The 20,252-nt window shown below is 47.3% G+C and overlaps 1 protein-coding gene across 2 annotated transcripts in view; it reads right to left on the reverse strand.

Annotated features, from left to right (window-relative positions):
* Positions 1–44: 44 nt before the first annotated feature.
* Positions 45–20,252, reverse strand: part of OXSR1 (oxidative stress responsive kinase 1) — a 105,029-nt gene continuing 84,821 nt past the window's right edge. For both annotated transcript variants that reach the window (XM_072598988.1, XM_072598989.1), the window contains exons 11-18: positions 19,183–19,305; positions 18,241–18,276; positions 16,919–17,080; positions 12,535–12,602; positions 9,182–9,234; positions 3,508–3,576; positions 2,805–2,869; positions 45–2,402 (exon numbers count right to left, since the gene is read on the reverse strand). In XM_072598988.1, coding sequence (XP_072455089.1) covers positions 2,328–2,402; positions 2,805–2,869; positions 3,508–3,576; positions 9,182–9,234; positions 12,535–12,602; positions 16,919–17,080; positions 18,241–18,276; positions 19,183–19,305 — 651 coding nt within the window. In that variant the 3' untranslated portion in view covers positions 45–2,327. The remainder of the gene's footprint in view (positions 2,403–2,804; positions 2,870–3,507; positions 3,577–9,181; positions 9,235–12,534; positions 12,603–16,918; positions 17,081–18,240; positions 18,277–19,182; positions 19,306–20,252) is intronic.

Consider the following 20,252-nt stretch of genomic DNA (forward strand, 5'->3'; position numbering starts at 1 on the left):
GTCCCCAGCAGCGCTCTGCTACAACAAAGGGCTCCGACCACGGCCACGGACCATCTGTTCTTTATTGATTAAAAATGAGGGAACGTGCAGGAAATACAAAGTCCAAAAAAGGGGACGGCTGAATATTTTACACCTTTTGTTGTTGGCCACACACAACCGCCTAGAGGAGACTGTGTGCCCTACAGCGCTGTTCTAGCTCTCTGAGTAGTAACCAGATGGGTATGAGTGGGCTCGAGCTTGGGCTCAGAAGTTAACCCACAAAAAACCAATCCCTTGGCCACGTTAGACAAATCCTGCGTTCCACGATTAGCCTTGGCGCTTCAGTCTGGCTCTCATGGAAGCCAGTGTCCTCCTGCTATCCTCCAGTCCAGCTCCCTCGGGGATGGTGCCCAGAGCCCCACAGGCCCACAGACGAGGGCTCTGGGCAGCCCATGGTTCTACTGTGTACTTTCCACCCTAGAGTTTCTCAGCATCACCACACAAACAAATCAATGGAGGCAAGAGCGCATGCCCAAAGGAAGAGAGCACTACTACTGTCCTGGGGCTGGCTAGCTCTCCTTAGATCTCAGCGGGGCAAAATCATTAAAAAGGAAAAGACAAAAAGAGCCCACTTCCTACTTTCTCAACTCACTACATGGAATTTCTGCTTCAGTGCGAGGCTCCTAGGGCGCAGTGGCAGAGGAGGTGGGGCCAGCTGGCCTCCTGCCTTCCCCAAGCACACTCCTGAACAGGAAGCTAACTAGAGAGAGTATCACTCAGCTGGCTCTACAATGAAGGAAGTGACCATCTGGGACTGTTGGAAGCCAAAGTGCACTCTTGGACCAGAGAACCTCATTCTCTGCCTTCTCCCACCCCCACCCCTTGTGAGTCCCACCCTTTCACTGCTTCTGCTGGGGTCTCCGACGCGTCAAATTTGCCCCTTCCCCACTCCCACCCCCCACCCCAACTTGGGAAAGGCTTGAAAGTGGGCAAAAGAACTCCAAGGCTCACAGGAACATGCTGGAAGAAATCATTCAAGCTGGGGAACCTTCAGAGAGGCCACAGAGAGCTCCGGCTCAGTAGTTAGAAGGCTCGGTAATCTGAATGCCAAGATGGTCTCTGGTCACCTGCAGGAAGCAGCCCACCCTAGCTTCTCCATGTCTGGGAAAAGGTGAGGCTGGGCCAGTGATCGCAGGGAAAACCCCCAAAGCCAATAGCAGGATATAAAGGCCAGTTGTGAAATTGTAGAAAAAACCCCCAAGCCATAGATTCCTCTCATATTGTATTATGTGTCTCATTTATAGGATTTCCATAGAGATCCAAATCCATACTGTCTCCTCCTAAACCCTCACTATCCTGGGTATGTCTCAAAGCAGGCTGAGTTGGTGGAGGTGTCTGGGTGCAGGAGAGGGGGTCTGGAGGCAGGCCGGGCTGGCCAGCCAATCATGACTCTCCTTTATTGCTGTGAAAGTCTCAGCCTTGTTCTCACCACTGAGAGGGTCAGTCTCATGGGAGGAAAGATGCTGGGATCAAGGGGGAGTTTCTTTTAACTTTATTTAAGTGGTGAAAATCACCACCTTTCCAATGACATAAGTAATGACTTGCTCGTAGTCACTCTGGGGAAAAGTAAGCCGAGGGTCTCTGGGCACTGGGTGAAAGGTCCTTCCCACTCTACCCAACCTGGTGCTGGCCAGGAGGCCCAGGGCAAGGTGAGAGGCCCGCTAGGAAGAGTCCTCAGGAAGCAGCTGTCTGGGAGGACGTGGCAGACGAGCCTCAGTAAAATTCTCAAGAACATGATCAATAAAACTGGAAAATTTCAGGCCAATGACATTAGAAACTGTGCTTATTACATCCTTATATTGGTTGCTAAGAGTTACACGGACCAAAGGAAATAACATACAATTAAATCCTCCGGCATACAGTTGACCAATCTTTCATGGCTATAGTGCGGCAACAAGAAATCTCAGCCCCCCGCATCTGGTGCAGATGTGCCCGGTGAACACCAACAGTGCCAACACCAGCAGTACCCACACCAGCTGGGCAAACAGTGCCTCGCACTCCGTGGCATTTGTCAAGTAAGGCAATAATAGACCAACAGGCCCACGGGCCGCAGGCATCCAGTCTGAACGTCTGAGACAAAGGGAACGACGCGGCTTGTGCAGTAATCAGCTTACTAACGGAGCATGTCATGGCGACTTTGGTGAGCTGAGGCCAGACAGTGGTGATCCAACCAGGGCAGGGGGAAGAGCAGACCTGGGTTCTTTGGCAGTAGTGGATTTTAGGCCAACAGAGCAATACAAGTATGATGAGTGGGTTCTCCGTGGGGAAGCTTCCTCTGCAACCGTGGTTTAGCTGATACTGAGCTGTGCGAATCCTATAAGCTTGCCATCGTCGGGAATATCTGAGCCTTCAACGCCAGATGCCTGAGGACCAAAGAGAAGAGTCTGGAAATCAGGGGCACCACCTCTGGGACTGGAGGGAAGCTCAGCTAAGTGCGAGTTGCTGAGGGAATGGAAGGGAATCTAATGCAAACATCTCTTCAAAGAGAGATGGGGGCCAAGGATAAGGCTTTTGAGTTCAGGAAAGAGGGAACTGATGGGGAACAGAGACCAAGGTGAGTAACTGGGCCTTGCAGAATCGCTCCAGTCCTCCTCCCTGAGAGCAGCAGGAAAATGGTCTGGGGAAGGGACTCTGCAGGGGAGGGAAGCCCACTAGGGAGGGTGGCTGCAGGACTCCAGGGACCACGCATATAGAGCCACACAGTTTTATACAGAGGGAGGAAGGGAGGTTGGGGGAAGAGGGAAGGAAGGAGGAGGGAGGAATACCAGTTTGAAAGTGACAGAGCGATTGGACTGAGGTTCTTCCACGATTTTCTGCAAATTAGCTGCCACTGTAATCACAGAAAGGAAAATGTTAGCAGTTCTGTACTCCATACACAGAACCAGAACCAGACTCAATCATGCAGCCAAAGCCTACTTTTCTCGATCCGCTTTCAGAGCGGTACCACCCAAAGCTTAGACATTCCCAAATCATCCAAGTCATATGGAGGAGGGCTTGGTCTCGCCTCCAAAAAGCTGGAGTGTGCTCACAGTGGGGGATGGAGAGGCCTCTGGTCCAGAACAAAGCTGCTTAGTGTACCCTCTCCCCCTACTCCCATCCTCTCTCTCTCTCTCATTTCCTAGACCATGACTCTGCTGGCTCGGACGCACTTGCAGAATTGTGATGCTGATGGCACTTGGACGTCAGGTCAGATCTTCTCTACCATGGACCAGATGTTTCCAAACATTTCTTTCTGTGACTTTGCTAGTATTTGGCTAAGCTGGTATCCCACAGGCTCCAAGGGTTGAATCTGTTTAATAGTACAGATAGCTTAGCATAAACAGTCCTAACAGTGACTATCCCCAAGCACCCCGTGAAGATTGTGATGATCTTCAGGACAGCTGTCTACTTCCTTCCAGAGATGCACACGCATGCAAGCAAACGCAAACACACATACATGCACGCAAAAGCAGAGTAGGACAAAGTTACCTATGACTAGGTCTCTGCCATCCACGAGGCCAGCAGAGATGAGCTCCTGTGACACGCCATCAGCTGTATCTGTGAAGACAGAGAAGGACACAGTGCCCTGTTGAGTGCTCCAGCACAAGCTCTGGGGCATCATGGGCCCTGTATGAATCTGGGCAGAAGATGCTCTGACAAGGAGCTCGCTCCTAGCAAGAGCCTAGAGAAGCAAACATCAGCGAGTATCCCACAGGTTCTCCAGAGGCAAAACAAAGTCCAGTCGGAAAGGCATGTTCTAGGTCATTAAGAAGGAGAAAACTGAAGATCAACGGAGGAGCTGAGATGGGGCAGCTGCATTCCTTGGGAATCTGACCTAGAGAACTCCCCCCACCCCCTACCCACAATGCTTCCAGGGAGAGGTGGTTGGGCAGAGGAGGGGGGCTTGGAACATCCAAGTCAGTGACTGCGATTTCGGTCCCAGCTTTGCTACCCAGATGCTGGGTGAGGATGGTCAGGTCTCATCTGTCCCTGCTCTCTGTGCCTCTGTAAAGTGGAGGAATCACCAGCCTCAGCCCAAACAGCACAGGCTAAAGTAGTCTAAACTAATGTAAAATATACAAGTCTCTGAAGATAAGAAAGAGGGAGACCAACACTGGATTCAAATTCAGCTACAACCTTGGGCGATTACCCTCCTTGCTGGGCCCCTGGGTGATCTCTGGTTTTCTCCCCCCAGTAACTCTTATGCTTCCCGGGCCTGTGTAACCTGGTGGGGGTGCTGGCGAAGCATTCTGGGCTCCAGCCCTCAAGGATCAGAAACTGAAGAGAAGGGCAGCAGAAACCCCAGCAGGGCTGGGTTAAGGGTCGGAGGGCTGACAGGCTGACAGACCGTGTGAGAAGTTCTTCGATGGGAAGAGAGAAGGAAAGAGATGGGAACAAACTGGTGCAGGGGGTAGAGGGTGGAAGGATGTGACAGCACCTTGGAGTGACGCCACAGGGCTAAGACAAAGAGATGCCTCTGCCCGAGTGGCCTAGCTGAGCACCACGGGTCCCCTCCCCCTTTAAATGTCAAACATTCCTTCCAGAGGTTTACAGGTAAGGAGTCTGCCAAGAAGAGAGGGAGCTGGAGACCTCGAGCTCTTCTTCAGGGGCGAGGCTCCCTCATGGAAATGACCTTGACTTTATTCCCTGCCTGGGAGCTTACATTCTTCTGGGAGAACCAAAGCACTGGCCAAAGCCCAGGGGAGGGACTCTGGGCAAGTGATGAGGCCAAGGACATAGCAACAGGAAAGACCTCAAAAGGCCTGTGTTCTGCTCCGGTCGGTGTAGGCACCTGCCCCCAGGGGGATTTAGATGAAGAGTGTAGCTGGTCTGGAGATGGGATTCAAGAGGAACAGGGAGCCCTCAGAGCTGGAAAGTGTGGAGGAAGTGGAGAGGACTCCTCTGGAGCCTGATGCGTGCTCTGACTTGCACCCTGCACTTGGGACAGCAGAGAGGACAGGAAGCACCTCTCCCATGATGGGGTATTTTAAAGGTGAAGTTTGCTTGGGAGGGAGGAGAGGCTCCCAAGGACCAACTCAAGGAGATGGAATCAGAGGGGCCAGCAACAATGTGGAGTGACTCGATATTTAAAAAGTGAGCATTGAAAAGGAAAGGCAAGCAACAGTTGGCCCCCCAAGAGCTGCCTGGTCCTGCTGGCCCCATATCCAGAGTTTAGGCTGAAGCCCAGAACAAGTGCACACTGGGAACGCTGACGATTACAAAAAGGTTTTTCAAAATGATGTTTCGGCAAGAGAAAAACCAAAGCATGCAGAAGCAGGGGGGACGGGGTTTGGACAGGGGCGCTCAGGACAAAGGGGACGATGGCAAAGGAAGCGAAACCTCACAACTTAAGACAATCGGCTCTACTGTTGCCTCTCAGATTCACTCAATTTCGGGAGCAATTATCAAAGCCCTGTTGTGTGCCAGGCACAGCCCAGGACAAAAAATGCCAGCCTGGCACGAACAAGCTGACATTCTACATGAGGGACCTAAGACATGCCAACTCAGTGACCAAATCTACACTGAGCAAACACACAGTAGCTTCAGAGTTTGGGGGCAGGGATGGGCCCGGAAGCTGGACTGCCACAGACAGGGAGTGGCACGAAGGTCAGCGTGCCAAGTGAAGGAGAGGAAGGGGAAGCCACTCTGGAAAGACAAGTGGGTCCAGGTTGTGGAGGGCTTCCATGCCAAACAGAGCACAGATCTGGTCCCAGAGGTACTTCCTGAGCAGGGTGGTGCTCGCTCCAGGCTGACTCAGCAGGGTCACCACATAAACTGAGGAGCTGTGTGAAGGGTGGACTGGATGAAATGTTCAATGGCACTCAGCAAATGACTGGATACGGGGGCATGAAGCAAAGCCTAGAACAGAGGATGTCTCCCAGCTCATGCACCTGAGTGACTGGAAAGACACTGGCATCTTCTACAGAGGAAGGGAAGCTAGGAACGAGAGTGTTTGTCTTTGGGGGGGGGGGGGGGGGGTCGAGATAATGACCTCCACTCTGAAATCAGTGAGGCTGAGATGTCTATGGGGCAGGCGGGTGGGAAGATCAAGCAGGCTGCTGAAATGGAATTCTAGTTCAGGAGACAGATGAGGGTTCGATATGGGAATGTGGGAACTGCCTGGCTGGAGGGGCGCACCGAATCCATGGACGATACAGAGAAAGGGCCCAGAATAAAGCCCAAGGACGCAGCTGCATAAAGGAAGGAGATGGGGACTGTGGGAGCAAAGGAGCCAGACAAAGACTAGTCAGACAATAAGGAGGAGAACCAGGGAAGCAGGGAAATCCAGCAAAGACGCACCATCTAAGGAGAGGAAGCGATCAACAGGATCAGAATTCAGAGAGAAGGGAAGGAAGAGAAAAGGCCACTAAGAGAATGGACCTTGGTGACCCTGGAGACACCAGTTTTGGTTGAGTGATGGGACTAAAAGGCACAAAGTAGCTAAGCAATGATTAGGGGATGAGAAGTGAAGGGGAATGAAGCCCCACCGCCACCGCCACCGCCACTCTCAGATCGTCATGCTCTTCCCCCCGAGTCACTCTCCTCCAATGAAAGCACAGAAGCTTCTCTTCTCCAGTTTGCTTTCGCTTTTCAAAGAAAATGCCCTTTGAACTGGGAAGGATAAAGCAAAGAATGTTTGTAAGAGCCGGGAAACAGCAGATAAGTGAGGAGACACTCTGGCAGCATGGAGCCACCAGAACAGGCTAAACAATATCCTTGAGTACATAAAGAAGTGCAGATGGTCAAGTGAAGTCAGCAAGCTTTGATTAAACATCTGGCATGTGTCATACCCTGGTGGTGGGCTGATGTCACTGCTGGTGATCTTGGAAACATCCTGGAGAAGGAGCATGACTCCAGAACCAGATGATCAGACAAAGGAACTTAATTGCTAACGCAACGGGAAGACGAGGCTATCTCACCTCTGAGAAAGGGAGGCAGGCTTTCTGAAAGCAAGTATGGCCTCTTCAGGAATATAAAACTTCGAACAAAATGCCTTCCTTTGGGACCAAGCGACTGGATGAGGAAACCCTTACAGATAAAATACACTCAGAATTCAGCCACATTCTCGAGTAAGTCTCCCCTAATCTTGTAGGGAAGCAGGAGAAACATGCCTGAGGACAGTCAGCTGGATCTGCAGAATTGGCCACAGGACAGATCCCAAAGAATGAGAGGGAACGCACCCCAGAATCTGTCTTTGGTTCTGTGCTGTTCAGTATCTTTTCCTCAGTTACTTTTAAAAATGTTTTATTGATGCATTTTTGTTTCCACACAATAATCACACCTCCAGAATCTGCCCCTCCACTGATCTTTCTTTACCAAAGACTTGTTTTGTAAAACCACCTGATAAAAAGATTGTGACTGACAAAACATGTGACAATTGTGGCTTACCATGATTAAGGGAGAGGAAGAAAAGTCAAGCATCTGGGAAAAGAGATCCCATCTTTCTAATTCCTCTGCACTCTCCTGTTTTTTAAGTGTTGTCTTCAAGTGTCTCGCTACGGGCACTGGGTCTCCTCCCTACTCCTCTGGACCTAGATTTTCACATTTCTTTGAATTCCTCATATCCATCATGTCTTCTAGCATACTAATGTTCCATTATGTTCCTATACCACAATTCGTTCAGCCACACCAATTTATGATCACTTTATTTCCAGTTTTTTGCTTCTATAAAAAGTATCACTATGAATATTTCCATACATATGGAGTTTTTCCTTCTATCCCTAGTATTTTGGGATGACAAAGTCAAAGGGTCTGAACAGTTCAGTAACTTGCTTCAAAGCATCTTCCAGAAAGGCCGCCCATCCATGATGCCATCAGGAGTCTCTCAGTTCACCTGGCTTCTACCCCTCCTACAACACTATTTCCACTGTTTATCACTGTTGCCACTATGAGGGTGATGAGGTCACCCTCCCCTCACAGCTGTTTCAGTTTGTAATTCTCTTGTGATTTGGAGTGATTTTCCTATGGCGGTTGATACTGGAGGGTATCTATAAGACAGAGCAGGACGGTGAGAAGATAGACTTGCTTTCATCCTAAGAACCAGTTAAAGCAAGTAGGGAATGTTTCACCCAAAGTGAAGACCTGGGGGAAGGGAAGGACAATCACTGTCTTCAAGCCCCGGAACAGCTGTGACCAAGGATGTGGACTAGGATTACATTTGTTCTACTTGCTCACAGAAGGCAGCACTGGGAGTCAAAGGAACAGATTTTACTCACGACTAAAGATATAAAGAAAGGCTTCCTACTAATCAGGGCTACCTAAAGATGGAGTGGGCTATTCCTCCGTGGAGATCTCCGAGTGGAGGCTGCATGCTGGCTGAGAGGAGATGCTGTGGGGAGGATTTCTGCTGGGCTTCAGGCTAAGGTGCCTCATGCCTAGAGATGTGGATGTGTCTTATCTCTGGGGTCCCTCCCAACCAGGAGATTTTGAGAACGAGATGGGAATGACGTAAAGTACACATCTGCTGGCCCAGGCCCTTACACAACTCAAACAAGATCTGCTTCTTCCCTGGCAGAGGCTGATGGTTTGAAGAAAAGGAAAAAAAAAAGTCGTGCAGATTGACCAAAGAAAAGAATTGTTCTCTCCTCACGGCTTCCTCCTGGAGCCAGCTCAGGGCCACCTTCCTTCCTTCTGTCTGTAACCCTCTTGTCCAGTCTCATCACTCCTTTCCTAGTCAGATAATAGTTTTCACAACCAGAAAGAGGTGGGAGAAAAGCACTGACACAGCAAAGGCCCAATCCTGGGTCCTTCACACAGAACTCACATTTAGAAGGTTGTGAGAAAGTTTGTCAAGTCTCATAAGAGCCCTGTAAAGCAGCTAACGCCCATATCATTACCCCCATTTTATAGATGGATCACATGGTCAGTGTCTGGGGTAGGATCTGAAGCCAGGTCTCTCAAAGCCTGGAAAGCTCTAATTTACTCTCTAACACAGTCTCTTTACTATCCAACCTGTGTTTGTTATTAATCAAAAGGAAACTATGAACCTAGAAATTTTCTCCCACCTCCCAAAGCACTCAATTCTTGTTTAAGCTTAAAATATAAACTTCCTGGCATTTCAGGATTTGAGTACATAAAGGAACAGGGATCTTTCTGCTTCTTAGGTACGCAATGACAGGATATACTAGAACTCATTTTCCTTCATCACACTGTGTTACCTCACCTCTCCCTGGAGTAAATTCGAATCGGATATCATTAAGTTCTTTCTTTGAATTCCTGTGGAAGAAAACAGAAAACACATGAAAATCAGAATGTCTTGTCTGAGTGCATTGGTGACGCAACAAAGGAGTCCTCTTTGCCCAGAAGAGCCCTCTCGGAGCAGGCTCATTCCCACCATTTGAACTTCCAGCCTTTGATCCAGCTGCGGGGTGGTGGTAAGGCTTTTTATGAAGCAAGGGAGAGCATGCTGTACCAGCCATGAGAACCGCCTCAGTCTGTCACTGGGCAGTAATGACAGCACCCTCTCTAGGGGACTTCCCAGAGGATTTCTATTCAATGAAACTTAAACTTAATGTCACCTATATGTCTTGGTCATAGAGATGCTGACATGCTCCACACCCAATTACCTGGACTAGTCCGAGATGTAAGGAAACCATCAGTCTTTGGAAATAAAAGAAAAGATAGACTGAGAAGCCTGGCTCATTTGCAGACAGTGAGCAAGGCAACAGGAGAGAGATGGAGTGTGTAGCTCAAGCAGACACTGTTTCCCTTTCTCAAGTAGGGAGCCTGATGTATACATCAAGTCTCCTCTAGGGGAACAATCTGATGCCAGATCTGGAGTTGGTGTGATTGGGAATTGGGAGTAAGGGGAAAATACAAGAGAAGAAATTCCAGTCCCTCAGCAGGAGAATGAAAGGCAAAGGATCAGTTCCATTTCATGAGAGCCCAACACACCAGGTTCCCTGACTCCCAGCCAAGGCCTGTCCAGACCAGGAGTGTGTCCTGGGGAATAGGTCCTTGAGGCCAGATAACCAAGTTCCACGCAGCTCCTGCTTCTTCCTAGGGCAAAGGGATCCTTTTAATCTCTTTTTTCCATGTAGTTGCCACAGAGTCAGATTCAGAAACTCTGAGTTCAGGTTCCAGTTCTGATGTTTACTAGTTTTGTAACTCCAAGCAAACCCCATAATTTCTCTGAAATTCAGTTTCTCCCTGTAAAACAGGGATAATATTGGTACTACTTACTTCACAGGGCTGTTTATGAACAGTTATATATTTAAAATGAGCACAAAAGGTAATCACTTGAGTCAATTATCACAAGAACTAGCAAGTGACTTCTGGCCACAGGGAATTTCTAGTTATCATTGCAAGGTGTCCTAGGATTAGCTAGCCCAAAGACAAAGAATTAGGAAGGCCAAGTTGTTCCTGGTTTCTTCTCCCTAAATGCCCCCGCCCTACCAGGGTTGAGGCAGGTCTGCCAAATAATACACCAGACAATCAAAGTTCTGGAAATGTGAGTAAAGACAGGCTAATCGGCTCAAGACTTGGAACAAACATTCCTTGCCCAACTCCCCTCCACAATGACCTTTTCCCCTGAATTTCTGTGCTCTGCACTCAGGCACATGATTCTTCTGGCCCTGCCTTGATTTAATGGGGTTTCCAAAGAAGACAACCTCGTTTTCTCATTTATGCTGTAAGACCCCAGAGGTGAAGACCAAATCTGCTGGGTTCATTGTATCCTTCATCACATCTGGTAATCAGGGCTGGCTATACAGCTGCTTATCAATGGAAAAATCTGTCAGAATGTTCAGTGTATAAATCTGACTGGAGATGTTAATGTGAGACAGTAAGGCCTCCCCACAACAGGCTGCTCTGTGACCCAGCATGCCCCAGCACCCAATGCCTGGAAAAGTCAAATTATATCTCTTTAAGGATCAAATGTAACATTTCTAGATACTACAGAAGTCCAGCCCATGAGCAGACAAAAGAGAAGTGGATGGAATAACGCCTCAGAGTAATGACAGTGGAGATCGAGCCAGATGCTGGGAACTGGGATTATCACAGGTTGTCTGGGGGCAGCTCACTACTGGTAACAGATTACGGATGTTCTCTAGGAGCCTTTGCTGCTAACACTTTGCTAGACTCTCCAGTGCTTGAGCAAGAAGAAAGGGCAATGTTACTAAATGTATTATTAAAATGTCACCGACAGGTGAGACTTCATCCACCTTTGGGGGCATCTTGAATGACTTTTTCTGCAGCAGCTACAGGATGGATTGTCTAGGGAAGCTGATGTCATTAGAGAAAGCTCCAGAAAGCTGCTTCCTTCATGGGGTGGGAGGAGTCAGCTACCAAAGGAGCCTGTGTGGACTCCCTGTGGGCCTCTCCCTCCACAGTAGGCAGCAGGGAGGAAGCCAGAAGAACAAGGACCATGGTGTCCGAGGACCTGAATTTGTATCCTCTGCTCTGCTACACTACAGCTTTGCTTCCTTCTCCACAGAGGCGTTGGGCTACATGTCCTCTGAGGACCTTGGACTGATGCTTCACTACCAATTCCTACGGTGGCACACAGCCTGGAAAACTTGACAAGGGCCAGTTCAATGGCATTTTTAGTAAGGCACCACTGCTTAAGCACCAGCTGTATTCAAGGCACCACAGGAGACACTGGGAGTACACAGACCAAAAGCCCTCCTCCCTGCTCTCCAGGTATTTTCAATCTAAAATAAGTTGTTCCTGTAGACTAGAACTAAAGTGTTCAGGGGCCACCGCTGGTAAATTTGGAGGAGGAAAGCAGCACTGCTGGAAAACAGAAGGCCCAACCTGACAGCAAGAACACAGTCATCTTTGGGGCCTAGGAACACTTGTGGTGGCTTCATTCAGGGGAAGAAAAAGACTCATATCACATCTGGCTAAATTCAGTTTTTCAGTCAGTCACTGAGACTTGATATACTACAAATGTACATGAATCAACAAAGAGCAGAGTGGTCCTCACCCATTAAACAAACTAGAGCAGAGTGAATAAAAGCCAGCCCACCCTGTGACCCCCCCTGTACCCAGCACCTCTGTCCACCTGTCTGAGGGCCCTCCTGGGTGTCCAGTAGCCAGGTTTGGTGGTTCTTCCAAACTCCCAAGGTTATTTGTGGCAAAAAGGGCCTGGTAACCTCTGACCAATGGAATGTTCCTTTTCTACATCCCCAGGACCAACCCTTCTCTCTTCTTGGGCTCCTTAGCACCAGTGAAGCCAAGAATGACCAGTCCACTTGTATGTCGGCCACTTCTGCCCCACTGAGGTCTCCTGGAGATATTATGCATCCATCTAGTGGTCCTGGGAAGCAGGGGAGATGCCCACAGAGGAGTCATTCCTCCAAGCACATCCTGCTGATCCTCGGTCAGGCCTGGAGTCATCTTCTGTACAAGCAGCTGCGGTGGGGTGCAAATAAAGTCACTGGCCCCCCAAGACAGCAGGCTCTACAAAGAAGGGTCTCCCATCTGCCTTCACCTCAAGCCTTTAGAGAAACGTGAGCCTGTAGGAACTAAAGGACAGGTAGGCAAGGGTCTTCAAAGAAGCAATGATCAACTTACCTTAACCTTAGTACCAGACTGATGGGGACCTTGGTCTCTTGGGAAGCTGCCCCTTCTGATAGTGGAGCCTAGGAAATCATATTCAAAAGAAAAGTGTCATTTCCTACCAAGCCGCAAGCACTCAGAACAGTCTGGGGAACAGGGGAGCTATATAGCCAGTGATCAACAGCCCAGTTTTTAGTTTCAGGCTAATTCCCCATTCACCTAACACTCTTCTGGACCTCTTCCCCATAGCTTTCAGGGGGCTGTAGGTAAGAACTTAAGAGAATCTAAAGTAAGCCAAACATAATTAGCAAAGCACTTTTTCTGGGAAAAGAAAAAAAAAATCAAGCCACAGAATCTCGAGTTTCCAAGGGACACTGAAGATGGGGCTGTGGAAGGGGCAAAGATGGACAGGATGCCTTGGCTGCCTTCAAAGACTCTATTCTGGTCACGCCAACATGATATGCATGCAATAATCCCCAAATAAGGCAGACAGTGATCAGTGCTATAAAAAGAGGGCTTGAGAGATTCCAAGAGGAGGAAAGGATCACTTGAGGGAGACAGAGAGCAAGAAAGTCACTCTGGAGTCTCCATCGCTGGACCGAAGCCTTGAAAAAGAGGCAGGATTTCAGCAGAGGGCCCGAGATGGGGTGGGGCAAGGGAGGGGAATGACAGACAGAAAAGTGAAGCTATGTTCAGGAAAGCTGGACTCAGTACCGGCCAACATGGCGATGGAGTGAGGGCTCACCTTATGTAACAGACAACTCTAATCAAGTCACCCGTGTAACAGAGGAATGCATTAAGAATAACTTCAAGATTTATCTGGACTTTGGACTATACACTGGAGAAAATAAACAAGTCATAAAGATCTCTCTGGGTAGTCTCATTCTGGGGGGAGGTGTACGTGCGTGTGTAAATATGTATTCCAGGAAAACTGGCTACAAGATAAAAATCTGTCTTTCCAATGACTAAAGTGGGAAAAAAATTTCAAAACAATTGAAAACTTTTGATGTTGAAGTGGTTAAGTGTGGCCAAGGTTCTGCCATGCTGGAGTGCTCTCAGGTCTCCCTCCTCAGGGCCCCTCTGTGTCTCCATGTACGACCCAGGCCTTTCTCAGACCAGGCCCTCGGTGCCCAGGGAGGTCGCTCCGCCTTTGGGAACACTTCTCTCTACTGAAATCAAGCAGCCAATACTAGCCAGCTAGGAAGTGTTCAGAACATGCTTTACTTTATCATTTCTATCAATTCAAAATTCATAACTGAGTCTACTTAAAATAAGGTACAAATTTCATTTGCATAAATTGAGATTTTAAGGTCAACTTTTAATAGCAAAAAAGTATCACAGACTGGAAAATAATACCATTATTATTCATAACAACAGTAAACACTAAAAAACCCAAACTAGCAGATGACTTGTTCTGGGCTGGTGGAGACTGTTGAGAGGGACAAAGCACGCTGTGATTTCCAGCATGGAGGAATCAACCAATCAAAAAGCCTGTACTAAGTACTTTGCTTGTGCCAGGCTCTGTGCTAGGCACAGGGGATACCAAAATGAAACCTGTCTCACCAGCCAGGATCCTGGGGGAGCACTACAGGTTCCTGAGGCCAGAAACACAAGGAATGTAAAGTACTTTACTGGTCGGGAGAGGGCCCCTGACAACCCCAGAAAAGAAGGAAAAGTCACTTGAAGGAGGTGGCAACGTACACCATGCAAGTGACCCTCAAATGGGGGGAATTACTTCAAGCTGAACACAACAGCAATTCAGAAAACACACAAAACACTGAACTTGATAGAGGAGTCAACAAGGTCATCAGATCCCGAAAACACATGTAATGTGGCCTGAGACCACACAGCCACTGCTTGAAGGAAAATGAACTGGAGTTTTTAATTTTTTAAAAGCTTAGAATTTAGAACATAAATCAATGCCTTTTGTTATATTTGGGGGGGGGGGGAATATTACTTCCAGATTAATTTATAATTGGGAAAAATATGAGAAAAAAATTGGCGACCATTCTGGAGAACAATTTGGAACTAAGCCCCAAGGGTTCTAAAGCTGTGTATACTCTTTGATCCAGCAAACACCCCTGCCAGGTCTGTGTCCTACAAATCTAGAAAAGGAAAAGGACCTATTTTTACCAAAATATTTACAGCAGCTCTTTTTGTGGTGGCAAAGAATTAGAAACTGAAAGGATGTCTATCAATTGGGGAATGCTGAAACAAGCTGTGGTATATGACTGTGATAGAATATTATTGTGCTGTAAGAAATGACAAGATGATTTCAGAAAAACCTGAAAAGACTTACTTAAACTGATGCAAAGTGAAGTGCACAGAACTAGAACATTGGTTACAGCAACAGGAATATTGTACGATGAACAATTGAGCTCTTCTCAGCCATACAGTGATCTAAGACAATCCCAAAGGACTCATGATGAAAAATGCTAGCCACCTTCAGAGAAAGACCTGATGGAGTCTGAATACATACTGAAGCACATAATTTTTTTCACATCATTTATTTATTTGTTTGACTTTTCTTTCATAAACTGACTAATATGGAAATGTTTTACCTGACTGTATATGTATAACCTGTATCAGACTGTTTACCATCTCAGGGAGTAGGAAAGGAAGGACAGAATTTGGAACTCAAAATTTTAAAAAACAAATGTTAAAAATTGGTTTTACATGTAATTTGGAGAAAAAAAAATATTAAAAAAGTTAAAAAAAAAAAAGAAAATTTAGAATGGCAGTTTGGTTGGTGTTGTTTTAAGTTGAAAAGTCTAAGTAGATGAGGACGTGCACACCTGGGTCCCTGCTACAGGGGAGACTGAGGCAGGCATGCTGAGCTGCAGTCTGGGTCACACTGACTGTGTGTCTACACTAAGTCTGCTGAATCCCCCAGCATGGTGAATCTCCTGGAGCAGAGGGCTACCAGGCTACCTAAGAAAGGGGGAACCAGCCCAGGTTAGAAAATGAAGCTGGTCAAAATTTTCATGGAGCATATGAGTGGTTAGTGCAATTCCAGCCTGTGTGAGCAAGGGCACTTTAGAAAGAGTACTGGATTTGGAGGTCTGTGGACCTGGGTTCAAAAGCCACGTCCCCTCTCTAGGCTTTAGGGTTCTCATCTGCCAAAAGAGAGGCCAGGACCAGGTCTAACTCTAGGCTCACAGGAACATTATTTATACTGCTTCCACTCCACCAACTCCATCTGAGTCTTCGTCTGCTAAAAATAACATGCTGCTGTTTTAAAGAATTTCCTCAGATTAGGGACAAGAATGTCACTTCTCAGGCCAATCACAATCTTGCTGTGCCATACGATTTCCCAAGAATGTCTATCCCTGTACTGCTCAGCCATGACGGTATTAGACGTTCTCCTGTTCTTGCTCTTGGCACAGGCGCCTGTCTGTGTGGACAGTCTTGGGAAGCCTCCCCTTGGCTCTCATGCTTCAGCTCTCTGCCAATACTTCCTTCCCCTTTATTACTGCTCTCAGGTTGCAGAAATCACTGCTGTGTCCCTGGCTCTTCAAGTGCCTGCATGTCCTGAGCACCATTACTCCTTCCCCCTAATCAGGAGCATCTTGCTTCCTCACTGGCTTCCTAAAAAAAGTCATTAGAAACTTCATGGTATAAACTAGTCAAAGGGAACAAGGGCATGCCCACTCTGGGGGAACGGGCATCATTTTGACCAAGGTAATTTTCAAAAAGTGAAAATTCAGCTTGACTTTCCTGGCTTCCCAAACGGTTGCTGTTTCAGACAAGAAAGTGTCACAAGGAACAGGCAGTTCAGAATTACCATTAGGAACTGGATTTATTCCAAGCTCATGGACCTTGAAGAGTTCCTTTCACAGGGTCTTGGACTTAGAGCTCAGGGGTAAGGTGGGCCAACCCTTTCACTGGACAGAGGTCCAGAATGGGCCAGAGACTTGCCCAAGGTCACAAAGGCAGTAAGGAGCACAGTTGGGATCCCCATGTCCCTCCAACTCCAAATTCCATGTCCTTTCCACAGAAGTATCCCACTTCTATTCCACTATCAATTTCACAAATGGGTACACTCCCCCAAAACCCTTTAGAGAGCCCTTTTATTTGGGGAAAACATCTACAGGGAAACTCAAAACCAGAGGGTGACAAGGGCCATTTGGGGTGACCTTGCATCAGAAAGACAATCCCTCAGACAAGTGTGAACTTGTACGTTTTCAGTGAGAGAGAGGTTCACAACCTCAGTGCGGAGGCTGTACAGCAAACCTGGCTCCCTGTAGCTTCTGTTCAGATACTGGCTCCAAGGCGTGCCTCCTCTCTTCTAGGGAAGCCTACCTAGTGGCTCCTTCCCCATTCTACCGGTACTCCTCTGGATGCCACCTCTTCCTGATAAAGGTCCCCCCCCCAAGCAAACACTGTTGTTCATTGTTACCTGCCCTGCTCCTCCTGCTGGAGCTGCAGGTGCCTGGACAGGTGGAGGGACAGTGATGTGAGTTGGCTGGGCAGGAGTCTGTCCAGCTGGTTGAGGTAGTTGAGCAGGAGACGGTCCTGGAATTTGTAGTAAAGTACCCATAGGATCAGATGGAGGAAAGAGCTGTAATACAGAAATGTGGACATGTGGTTTCAGTGAAGGTCTACAGAAGTCCATGAGCCTCAGACTGGGGACCAGCTGCAGAGTGAGTTGGCCTCGGGCATCTCCCAGCTTCTGCCTCCCTATGAAGCCCCAGCGGAGGTTAAGGCACTTCTCAGCCACCATCCAAAGAAATGAACAGGTCTCTAAAACAGGAGTGCAAAAAAGACGCACAGCAAGCATGTCTTCTACATGCAGCTCCCTCCCCTTGCCTGAGAAGCTACATTCTCTTGATTCCACAGTAACCAAGACAGCTTGGTACCTGAGGCCCACCCCACCTCCTGCCCTGAGACTCAGAAGCCGCCTCACCTTTCCTCTGCTAGTCTGGCATGGTGATGGGCATGGCACAGAGAGCAGAGCCAGGGCAGATGGAAGGCAAGGAGAAGGGCCCTTAGGAGAATGTGGGAACTACACGATTAGATCCCAGCGTGTCAACATTATCAGACATTGAGATCTCATTCCAGCGGTATTGCTTCTAAAATTTATTATGGTGAAATAAAGCAATGTAGGAACAGAGACAATTAAGTTTTTAAAAGGGAAAAAAGGCAATTGGACAGAGCTAGGGACCTGAAAGTCAGATTTCCATGAAATGAAACAACATGCAGAGATCTAGAAATGAAGATGACACAGAACAGCTGGTGTGACAACGGGCTCCGTCCTGACATGAGTGACGTAGAGAGGAAGTCACCCAGCACAACAGGACAGTCAGTGTGACCACGGCTTCCATCCTGACGTGAGTGACGCAGAGGGGAAGTCACCCAGCACAACAGGACAGCATCAGGAGATGTAAGATGCCCTGGCAAGTGCCAAAGTACAGCAACTCCTTAGGCTGATTAAAGCTGGGGAGATGTTCTCCACTCAGGATGGCCCAAGGGACAGAATTCTGTCCCTTCATTGGCACTATGGCCTCCAGAGACACTTTCAGACAAGTGGTGCAACAGCTCCAATCTACGGCAAGCATTTTCTTGGTCTCAACTTAAACCTCAAGGATCTTCATTATAATTTAGAACAGTTTTCTATGACACTTAATGCCCCCTTTAAAGCACAAAACCAGTTTGGAAAACATGGCAAACATGTATTTGAAATATTATGTTTTTGGTGATGTTTTACCAAAGCCAACTTACCTCAGAATTCGTTAATGGTTCCTTTACCCGAGGAGACTAAAAGAGAGACAAAAAATAAACCTTATCTCAGAAGCTGGAACAAGGCAGGCCATTTATCTTCAGCATCACCAAGTCATCAATATTGGAAACAGAAAAATAAGGGCTTTTGAAATATTAAGTTAGATATCAAACATCTAGATGAACTTTGGCCCAAATCAAGTGATCAAGTTTGCCTCACATTCGAGGAAAGATCTGTGCTGGCTGATGGGGCTCTTCCAGCACAGACTTAGGCATCATTTGTCCTTCAAGGATAGCATTCAGTAACAGCCTAGATGAGAAACATCATGCTTAAATAGATAGATTAACCCAATTTTAAATAATATGAACTAAAACTCTGATATTAATAAGTGACTGAGAAATTATTTCCTCAAGAATACTTGTACCCCACAGAAACAGCAACTGTCTGATGATCAACTGTGAATGCCTTAGCTCTTCTCAGTAATACAATGAGCCAAGCCAATTCCAAAGGGCTCATGATAAAAAAATGTTCTCTACCCCCAGAGAAAGAACTGAAGGAGTCTGAATGCAGACCAAAGCACACCATTTTCACTTTTCTTCTTTTTTGGGTTTTTTTTCTTCTGGTCTGTGTCTTTTTTTCATAAGATGACTGATAAGAAAATACACTTTGCATGAGTGAGTACAGATAGCCTATACCAAACTGCTTGCCATCTCAGAGAGGATGGAGAGAATTCAGAACTCAAAATTTTAAAAAAATAAATGTTAAAAATTATCTTTACACATAATTGGGGAAAAATATAAAATATTACTAAAAAAGAGAAAAAAGAATACTTGCACCCCATTTTAAGCTGAGGCTGAAAAAGGAAGCAAACTGTGTTCTCATTCTCAGTCGTATTCTCGAGCTGAGAAGTCACATGTGTGGGAGCAAAGACAGCACCTACTGACCCTGAGCTGTGAAATGGCCGCCTTTCCTTCCTCACTCTCTTCATCAAACTCGTCATCGCTCCACTCCCAGCCGCCGTCCTCTGTTTTATGAAGCCGGCCGCTGGAGCCTGGCACTCTCCGAACCTGCTCAGCAGAAACACAAGACGTTCATCCTGTTACCGTCGAATATTTACTGAAGTGTTGTCCAAGAAAGGACAAGGTTCAACCCATTCTTCTTCCTAACTTTGATATACTCTTTAGGTGGCTATCTTCCTGCCTCTACCTAAGTCTCCCTGTGAGGCCTCCTCCTGCTACAACAGGAACCCTGGGTCCTCAGAAACCAGGCTGCTCAGCATCATCAAGCTGGAGGAGCTCTGAGGAGAGTCCTGGGAGAGACCATCCATGGCCGGCACTTTCTATCCTTGAACGTTTGCCTCCCACCACGGGGAGAGGAGGAGGACCTCAGAGATCCCAGCGAAGATGGGAAAAGGGATATAAAGTAATGGTCTCCCAGTGGGAGACATTTCCAGCTACAATTCCTGCATAAATATAGCCATTCATCTAAAAAAATGACAATGAAGTAGAGGGCAAAATCTACAAAAGTAAAATTAACCTGTTCCATTTGTTCCCACAATAATAACAGTGTTTTCATCAGCATAATCATTCTTGAAGGAGTCTATGTGCACAAATGAGGACCAAATGAAGCTAGCGCACTGCAAACCTCCACAAGGAGCTGCCAGCTGCCATCTTGCCAGTCACTGGGGGCTCATGATGCAGATGAGCTGAGTCACTGAAATACTTGCTATATGTAAACATAAACATTCAAATGTAAATAATTTCTGTGTCCAAGTTAAAAGTCCCATAGTATACCATATTTCTCACTGTAATTTATTTGGGTAGATTGGCTGGCTGTTATCCTGTGTTCTCAAAGAGAACCAAAATGACATCCCCATTGTAAAGCAAAATTTCAATGTGTCTGACTGTGGCTGAGCAGACCAATACGAGCTCAGAATGCTCCACCACAGACTGAGCACAGAGAGTCCGTGTGAATATTTGAGGTGGATGCTGCAAATCTGCGCATCCTACGTTTA

Source organism: Notamacropus eugenii, chromosome 3 (assembly GCF_028372415.1).
Source record: "Notamacropus eugenii isolate mMacEug1 chromosome 3, mMacEug1.pri_v2, whole genome shotgun sequence".
Taxonomy (NCBI): domain Eukaryota; kingdom Metazoa; phylum Chordata; class Mammalia; order Diprotodontia; family Macropodidae; genus Notamacropus; species Notamacropus eugenii.